Source organism: Odontomachus brunneus, unplaced genomic scaffold (assembly GCF_010583005.1).
Source record: "Odontomachus brunneus isolate Ranch 3 - 2012 unplaced genomic scaffold, Obru_v1 Obru_scaffold_017, whole genome shotgun sequence".
Lineage (NCBI taxonomy): Eukaryota > Metazoa > Arthropoda > Insecta > Hymenoptera > Formicidae > Odontomachus > Odontomachus brunneus.
Window position 1 is genome coordinate 2,615,191 of NW_022639467.1, and position 9,242 is coordinate 2,624,432.

A 9,242-nucleotide genomic window follows, 5' to 3' on the forward strand; every position below is an offset into this window, starting at 1 on the left:
AGCTCGATGGTTTATAGATCGTTGCGTCACACGTTGGTAGCGAACGAGTTAAAGGAGCCATTCCAGTTCACAAAATATAGAGGAATGTCGAAGGGAGGATCGAAAAGTTTCATGCAATCCTCAACAGTTTCCGAAATATAGACTGCAACCTTGAGGAGATAATCCGAACGAAAACTTCGCGAGAAAATTCTTCGATTTCTCAGTTTGGAGGAGGATTCGCCGAGAATTTCAGGTATCTCCAGGTAGTAAGCGCGGAATACAGAATTATTGTACGTTATGTAACGATAGCTTCCTACCTCCCATACTATAACGGTCAATAGTCGGGGTCTGTAGATTCAACTCTGTGTCACAATACGCTCTTGAATCGACATAAAGTCTCGCTTGCGGCGAGCCTTAACGATATCGTCAATAGAATACGATACTCATCGCCGTCTGCCGTAACCCCCGGGCAGGACGAGGTGGTTGCCAGGAGGATTTCCACGGCTCTTACCGAACATTATGGGCGTGAAAAATCTGTCGATGGCGGCTTCCTGCGACGCATGAGCTGACCAGAAGTATGAGGACACGAATGAACACGACGACGACGACGACGACGGCGGCGGCGGCGGCGACGACGACGTCGACTGCGAAGGTGGCGACGGTAACGACGACAAGGAGGTAGGCGAGGATCGACCGTCGTTCGGAGCCGAGTCTCGACAAGAGCGGAGGTAGAGGCGGAGGGTGGCGGCGTCGTTCCAGGCTTCCGCAGGCCTTAGTTCGAGGCGGAGGGCGTCTTGGGCTGTTGGAAGGGGTTCCATTTCAGACACTCCGGATCGATCTCTTTGTAGACGGGGCCCCGTCTCTTCACCCTCTCCTTGTAGTCGTCGATCACGTCCTGAAATTATTTCAATGTTCCTTTTAGTCCGTGGCTCCGCCACGCTCGCGACCAACGTTTCAGATGAGATCGTCGACGGATGCACAACGGCGAGGATGAGGAAACGTTACGGACGAATTGGCCGAATTATAATTAGCGGTTGCGGTCGCGCGCGTCTCGCCATAGCAGAGATATCGCGTTTATGCCGGAACACCGGATTATCCTTGTTGTTTCATAATGTGATATTAATCAAATGTATCTTTCTCTGAAAGATATATTTTTCACGTGAAAGTCGTACTGTTTGTGAAATCTCTTGTTCTTTAAGCATATCAATTTTAGAAATTCGAATTGACGTAACGACATGAAACAAGAAGCAACCTCTCTTAAGCACGCGTTTATGCTGCCCTTTTTATTTGAAAAATTCGTGTGTCGTGACCGATTAGCCAACTCTTAGCAATGATAGCAAGAAGACGATTAGTTTTTTACCTAAATTTGAATCAGTCACTGAGATTTAGCTGACATTATTAAGTCATTTTGTTGCGTGCAACACAACAGTCTCACGAGAGGTGTTAATGTATGCGTCTTACCATAGAAAGGAGAACACTTTTTCGAATGTAAATCAATATAATCTTACGGCTCTTGACCAGTCACCGTGACCATATTGGATTGATGACGTCAGAAGCGAGAAAAACGATGCCCAAAATTCCCGCAGGGTTAAATTTGCAGGAAAAAATTGGTCGTCCGTTCACATCATTAGGTTAATTCGTTTTCGATAAACTCTTGTACTAATGCAATAAATTAAAGAGAGTCAGGTAATATTTCTTTCATTCTAACTCTCTCTTATTGCATAGTCTGCACTAGTGCAGAAGGAAACGAACAGATTTATCTTCTAATAGTTTAACAGTTCACCATTTTATCGTTTGCAACCATGTCGCCACCGTCAACGTGGTTCTCGGCTGACTGATCAGGAGCCTTAAAATGAGCCAATTTTATTAAGATGTGAATATCTAAGGAAAACATTGAAAGATTCCTATGTGTGACGTGTCAAAATCACGGTCGTTACGATATATTTTCGATTGAAAGGTCAGAAAGTACAAAACGGCTAGGAATTGTCTCGCTCGCGTTCGACTTACGGGAAATCGCAAAGTTTGATAAACGTCTGCCTCTTACGCGAAGGGGGTGTTTTGGTTTCGTAGTGCCACAATGAGTCGAACGATTTCTCGTCACACCTATCGCTACGGCATTAATACGCGGAGGACAAAGAACGCACCACACCACGTTCCCGCCGAGGCTCTGTCGTCGAGCGTTATTTATAGACGCGATAATACCGCGCGGGAATTTCGGCAACTCGGCCGACTCGGTTGGTTGCGTCAATAAATTACACGAGTAAAAATCGCGACGGGGCGCAGCAACTCCTCTCTCGTCTCGAGACGAGAGCCTCTCGTTGTTATGCTTATCGCGAGTTTCTAGCTACGATTTCTGAAACCAGGCGCGATAAATCTGACGGCGCGATGACGGCGCGTATTCGCGAGAAAGAATGGACGCTATCTCTCCTCGCGCGAAACGTAGGGGGAGCCCTACGTCTGCGCGGCGAATTACAATAACAAAGGGCCGCCTACCTGTTTCTTCAGAATGATATGCTTGCCCTTCCAGTACTTCATCATACCGAGGGCCTGCAAAGTGCTGACGATGTCGTACGAGTCGATGGCCATTTCCTTGCTGATATCTGCAAAAAAAAATCACTGTCTCGCGCGCGTGCACACATATACGCCGCGCTCTCGAATATATCGAGAGTTACCTCACGATGGGAAAATCCCGAAACGGACTAGCACGATTTCGTCGAAGAAGCTCGTTCGTCGCGTCACTTAAGACGTCGAGTGTGATAAAATTGATGGGGCGAGCGAAAAGACACGAGATCGATGAACCGCGTACGGAGAAAATATTGCCATTACGTTAAGATTATATTTCATTTCGCTATGTTCTCCGTAAAACAGAACTACATATGACTGACTTTGTAGTATAAATAACTTATACATGATAAAAAACATTTCTATTAAAATCAATTTGTGTAGCAATAGTAATTTTAATCAATAATAATTTTAGTCATCATTTCTGTACGATCGATGAAGATTACAAAATTTGTTAATTTGTAATTTTTATTACAATATTTTCTCCGTATATACTCTGGCAAATTTATCAACGATTGATATTTCACGCGCGGAGAAACGAGAACATTATCGAACAGTTCGTGACGTGAGAAACACATTTTGGGAGGTATTCTGTTCCCATTAAATTCTTCAATTAGTCACGCTCGATTCCAGCGCTTCGAGGCCCTTGATTAAAAATACACACACACACACACAAATACATATCTTTTTTGTGTTGATTGATATAATATTGATTCGTATTTAACGCAGTCGGCCACCCGATGAATGATAATAAACTTAAATCAAGGTTTGTAGTAGCAATCGCGAAAATGCGGAAATGATGAATCATATATAATCCGCTGCGGTTTTCAACGATGGTTTATCCTACCCCGTGGATACAATTATTCAACCGCTAAAACCAGTTATGTTGGGAAAACTTGACCATCGGATCAATAACAGTGCGGTGTAAATCCCCCGCTGACGATTCCCTCGTCTCGAGGCACAAAACCCAAAATGGAATCTACCAGTATCCGTCGAGACAGAGATTATTATGTATTTTGTACAGCTCCGCGCAAATTCTACCGTAAATGCAGCAAACTTCTAATTCAAAGCGACGAAACTTCCTGCCAAATGCGACAAATGGTCAAATAGGCGAATCCTCCTGAATCGATGTTGGATAAATGTAAGTATTTTACAAAATACTTTGAAACATTTCAATCAAATGAACTCATCATTGGAAAGATGGAATTTGGTGGATTTTTTCTTAATTTTTTTATTATATTTTTATAATTTCTTAAACCTTATAATCTCTCATAATTCTTTGGAGTATTGAAATTTAGTAACAGCTAACAGAAAAAAATTCTAAAGATAATACAAAGATTTAAGACGAACAAAATGGAATGCGTGAAGTCTCTCAGAAGCCATCTTTCCGACGACAGGTTAATCTGCATTGCCATCAGTGCCATAAATAAGAAAAGAAAGATATTCAAAAGCCTAAATAACAAATGTTCTATTTGTAATGATGTTCCCAAAGCCGAAAGGTGACCGAAAAAGAGCTTCTCTCGTCAACTCCCGTGCGTTATGCATAGCAAGTGCAATATTCACAATACAATTTGATTAATATTGCAGGTTGAAAACCGGGAGTCAAATTAGCGGCTCAAAGAGGAAGAGGGCCGCGTTTGCACACTTTCGATCCGCACATGAATATTTAAGAGCCGTCCCGAAATGCGAGAGTCAGAGCGCGGCCGTTGGCGGCTGCGGCTTCGTAGAGCTTCGCGTGACCTACCTTTGACGGAGAGTTCCTTGCCGCCGAAATTGCAGAGGTACTGCAGCAGAACGTCCTTCCAGTAGCTGCGATACGAGATCAGGCCCAGATCCGACAGCGGCTTTTCCGGCGAACCGATCTTCTTCTCGACTCTCGTCAGCAAGTAACCTGCACACGAGTGTGACATGACGATTAACGATCAGATTTTTAATTGGCTATCGCGGGAGAACGCACCGATTTTCCGCGTCAGCTCGGCAAAAGAGCGTCGCGCTTCCACCTTGCAATTGCCATAAAAATAGCGAAAAATAGCTATAAAACTGTCAATGTCGCAACGTTTCGAGAAAACGATCGTATTTTTTGTACAGTGCAATCTGGATCTGTCAAACCCAGAAAAATGTAAAATAAATGATAACTTTGTCGAAAATCAATATCTTTGTTCACATTTTTTTCCAAAGATATAGAGAAGTCTTGGCTGTAAGACAATGACGCAATATAATAAAAATCGGCAAACAGATTTGCGTAATTTTGAAATTCTCCCGGAATTCGAGAGTTGGTGAGCGATCGAATATTAGTTACGGTCTTATGGTAAACTAACCTAACCCAATAATGTACGCGCGAAGAGTTAAAAATACAAAAGCGGATGACCTCGTCGATGAAAAAGCTCCTTGAGGAGGCTCTGACGCAGAGAGGGTGGAGGAGTCGTGCGATAACCGAATTGCGCGATCGTTGCATTAGCAACGTCTCGGTACCTTCGTGCGTTTCCGCGGACGGAAAACAAAGTGCCGCCTATTTCCTGCACGTGCGAGCGCGCCGGCACCATCGCGCTCGCGTATTATTCACGAACTGCATTATCTCCCGCCGTCAGGGCCGTTAAACGCGCTATGGAATTCCGATTTCACGAGGCACCGTTGCGTAGAGGAGCTGCCGATTCGATCCTGACGAAGGATCCTGATGAGGGACGTATCTCGCAGGACTTCTGCCCCGCGGCACTCGCGAACGAAAAGCGAAATCTCTTTGCTCTTCTTTCACAAGTCTTCTACTTTTAAAACAGATTTTCCATATTAGCCTTTGCAAAACAATCTATTCCCTTATTTTCGGCATCAAAAACAAGATGGTGATATGATATTTTAAGCTTGTCCAATATTTCGCTCGTTTTCCGGCTTTAGAGCGCGTCCTCCTTGTATTTGGTTCCGACCTTTCGTTCACTTCTTCAGGAAGCAGAGCGACCTGAAGCTGTTTCACGAAACGTCGGAACCAAATGCAAGAAAGACACGGTGTCCAAACGAAGATAGCAACAGTCAACAGAAGGGTCCTTCGCGAGCGAGCTTTCTGGGACGGGATTAAACAACGGGATCCTGTTTTGACGCGTTTAAATTCGAGGGTACAGGTGGCTGATGTTTCCTCGGGACGCGAATGTGTCGGAGGAGCCCGGAGTGCGAGGGCCCGGACAGGAACAGACTCGGCACTGGCGGTGCCCGTCTGCTCACGGTTGAACGTCCGTTCCGCCTCGTTTGTCCGAAGTATTCTGCGACGAGGCATCAAAGAAAAATGTATAGACAGATGGGGGAGAGGGCATCCCGAGGCGTTTCGTGCCTGCCTGCTCGCATAGTCTACCGGTGAATCGGCGAAATCGTCCGTTGCGCGCATCCGTCCACGTCAATGGAATTATCCGACGGACCGGTTAAAAACCCGTTTTCAGAGGGCGACTTAAATGCCAGATCCAGATCTACCGCAACCCGAGTGGAGATCGATAACGCGACGCGAAACCGCGCGCGTTTAAAGTCCGCGATCGATAGCGGACTTCTGGCAACGCGACGCGCTTTCCTCCGCATAGAGGACTTCTTCTCGGAATCTATAATTGGGCTCCAGTACGATTCTTCAAAATAATTATGGGTTTTGGTTAGTAGTGCGATCAAACGTGCGATTCTAAGCGGGCAACTCAAGGTTTTTCCAGCCACCTTTCTGGTGCTCACTTTACATTAGAACTGAAGATATCTTGACTTGCCAAATAATTTAATGCACGATATAATAAGCAAAGAGTATCTTATAAATAATGTATATTTTTATTTCTTATTCTCCCTATTAAATATAATAGTTGGTATAAAAATGGAGAACCTATTCTGATACCATAAAAGTCGGAATATCGATCGGAAAAAAGCGCGGATTCCCATACTCGGTAGAAATTTATCTCACGGTCCTGATCATCCCAATCAGTTATTTGGTTTGTATAAGGTGATGTTATCGAGTCATGTAATGCAGCACGATAATCAGAATCTTATTAATAATAGGGATTATTACTAATTAGGATTTTATTGATAAACGAGATTCGATAACGTCACCTTATATAAACCAGATTGAAATCAACTTGATCAGGACCATGAAATGAATTAATAGACGCGTATTTATATTATTCAATAGTAATATGACAACCAATTTTACAGCAAATTTGGGCATTATAATCGGAATTCACGCTGCATCAGGAAAAATCTTGGAAGATTTTTATGCGAATATCGGGCGGTCGAGATCGAAAATCAGAGCGTAAAAGCAGACCTTTTCTACACTCGGGCGATTCATTTCAACTCGCAGCTTGGTCAGCTTAACGAGCTTAACGTTGGGAAAGTCAAAAGGTCGAAGGAGTTGAAAAGTTCCGGCGAATAATTAAATCGACTTCCTCGAGATTGCCGACTGACGAAACGCTGACGACTGCGGATTCTCTCGGAGGATTAATCGGTGCATTAACATTTCTAATGTCGTGGATCCAACGCGCTTCCTCCAGAGAAAGAGAAAGAGAGATCGAGATCCTTAAGTGATTTTGATAATGTTTGCGAATCCGAAAGTCGTGTTTCCGCTGGTGGGATGTGAGGGGCCGCACGTTCGCCGCATGAAGTGACATAAGCCACCGTAAGCGCGCGAAACTACTAAGAGACGAGAGGCTAATCCACGGGATTCAAGGTTAGAATATGTAAAAGTCAATCTCAAGAGAAGCATCGCCGGAAAGCGGGATTTAATGGCGGGATTTAATGGCCCGCGTTTGCTCGCTCGCTCGCACGTCCAACTCGTTCGGTTTTGCGCGAGTCCCGACAGACGCCGCGTGCGCGCACGAGAGGGAGAGAGAGAGAGAACCGCACGAGTAACTGCACCTTGCATTATGAATAACCGATCTTGCCGCGAGTATAATGCGGTACCGTACGGACACGTCGTCGCTGAGATTCGCGACGTGGATATCGGCGTGTCGTTCCGTGCGCGTTAACGTCGCCGCCGGCGCATTCCCGAAATTACAGTCTGGCGGAGTCTCCTCACCGCGGCGAGTTCAAAAGCTGCTTCATTAGCAAAGTGATCTCCGCGCCGCCGTCTTCCGCCGAATAAATCTCGTCGCCCGAAGACGTTTATTTAAAGTTCTGAATGCTGTTTTCGTGCGGCTAATGGATCAGAGCGCGAGCTAATTAAATGTCGAGAGCTTACCTACGGCTGAGAACTTACGCACAGGGGGACGTTTGATCGGCTGTATTTTAGTCTCTTAATCCGTAGTTTCGAGATATTTTATTCGCGATCGTACCTCTCGACATGTTGAATTCGGTATAAGCGTTCACCTTGCAATCCGATCGAGTCTCAAAGGACAAACATAGTGAAGGTAGAGATTCTTAGGGTCTTTTAGTGCAATTATCTTAATGTGTCTAATGTTCATGATATGGTAAAGCTGAAACCTTACATAGTTATCAGAGATAGGGGGAGAGAGAGAGAGAGAGAGAGAGAGAGAGAGAGAGAGAGAGAGCTTTTCAACGCATGGAATTTCTAACGATCTTAACCTTCCGCGCACAATCATATCTTTTAAAGCATACAATGCAATTTGGACTCAGTAGACAACTTTAAATTAAACAACTTTGCTGAAAATCAATATTTTTGGACATGTTTTTTCCTCGAGATATAGAAACGCTTCAATGATAAGATAATAGCGTAGCAATATCAAAATCTTCAGACACATTTATACTATTTTGAAATTTTTCCGAACCCTTTACGAAAATTGATGAGTGATCGGATATTCGTTCGGATCTGGTAGACCTAATATTGTAAGTGGAAGGTAAATTCGTCTGCAACCGAGGCTGTCTACACATACTCATACTACGCACGTGAGATCGGTTGATCTCACGGAACGACCAGCTCTCGATCGAATCGATCGTCTTCGCGCGGCCGTTTTAAGCGTCTAAATACGCTTTTCACGAAAAAAGAACTCCCGTCGTCCTTTTTATTCCGCGGACGAGGGTGGTAACGGGAAAGAGAGGAAGAGAGGAAGGGAGGCAGACATCCTCGCGATATACCCGGACCAGGAAAGCGATCCTGTATCCCTCGGTTCCCCGTTCCAGAGTGTTCCCGGCCGGCGATGGGTTCAACGACCATGCCTCTCCCGCTCTCCCTCTCTCTTCTGCTTTCCGCGGCGTTCCATCTCCTCCACCTTCGTGGACCGTGTATCTCCCGCCGGCAGAGAGGACACTTCTACCCTCCGCGATCACTCCCGCCCTCTCCCATCCTCGTTCCGCAGACTACCCTCTCCCTTCAGTACTCCGAGCTCTCACCCTGTCCTCTCCCCACGTCGCTGATTACTTTGGGAGGGTTGAACGCATTCATTACGCGCCCGTTCAGTTTGCAGACTTTTGGGATCGGCGCGGAGTGCGGAGAGCTGAAGAGCTAGGGGGGGTGGAAATTCGAGAAAGAGGAAAACGGTGACCGTCGGGAGGAGGAAGAAAGGAAGATGGATCGGCATGACAGAGTACGTGAGTGCGACGGGGTAGGAAGAGAGGGGGAGAGCGCGGGAGGAACGTCCCGGTCTCGCAGGGTCGGCTCGATGAAGGGTGCAGAGCCAACGAGGGTGCGACTCGCGAAAGAGCGCGAACGATGAAATTGGACACTGTCGAGAGTGCCTTGTTGCCTCGCGATACCTCTCTCTCTCTCTCTCTCTCTCTCTCTCTCTCTCTCTCTCTCT

The 9,242-nt window shown here is 45.7% G+C and overlaps 1 protein-coding gene across 3 annotated transcripts in view; it reads right to left on the reverse strand.

Annotated features, from left to right (window-relative positions):
- Positions 1-597: 597 nt before the first annotated feature.
- Positions 598-9,242, reverse strand: part of LOC116841714 (histone acetyltransferase KAT7) — a 41,220-nt gene continuing 32,575 nt past the window's right edge. For 2 of the 3 annotated variants that reach the window (XM_032810014.1, XM_032810013.1), the window contains exons 11-13: positions 4,286-4,432; positions 2,473-2,579; positions 598-874 (exon numbers count right to left, since the gene is read on the reverse strand). In XM_032810014.1, the coding sequence (XP_032665905.1) occupies positions 752-874; positions 2,473-2,579; positions 4,286-4,432 (377 nt within the window). In that variant the 3' untranslated portion in view covers positions 598-751. Of the gene's footprint in view, positions 875-2,472; positions 2,580-4,285; positions 4,433-9,242 lie in introns of those variants that run through there. The other variant, XR_004377591.1, reaches the window with a different exon arrangement.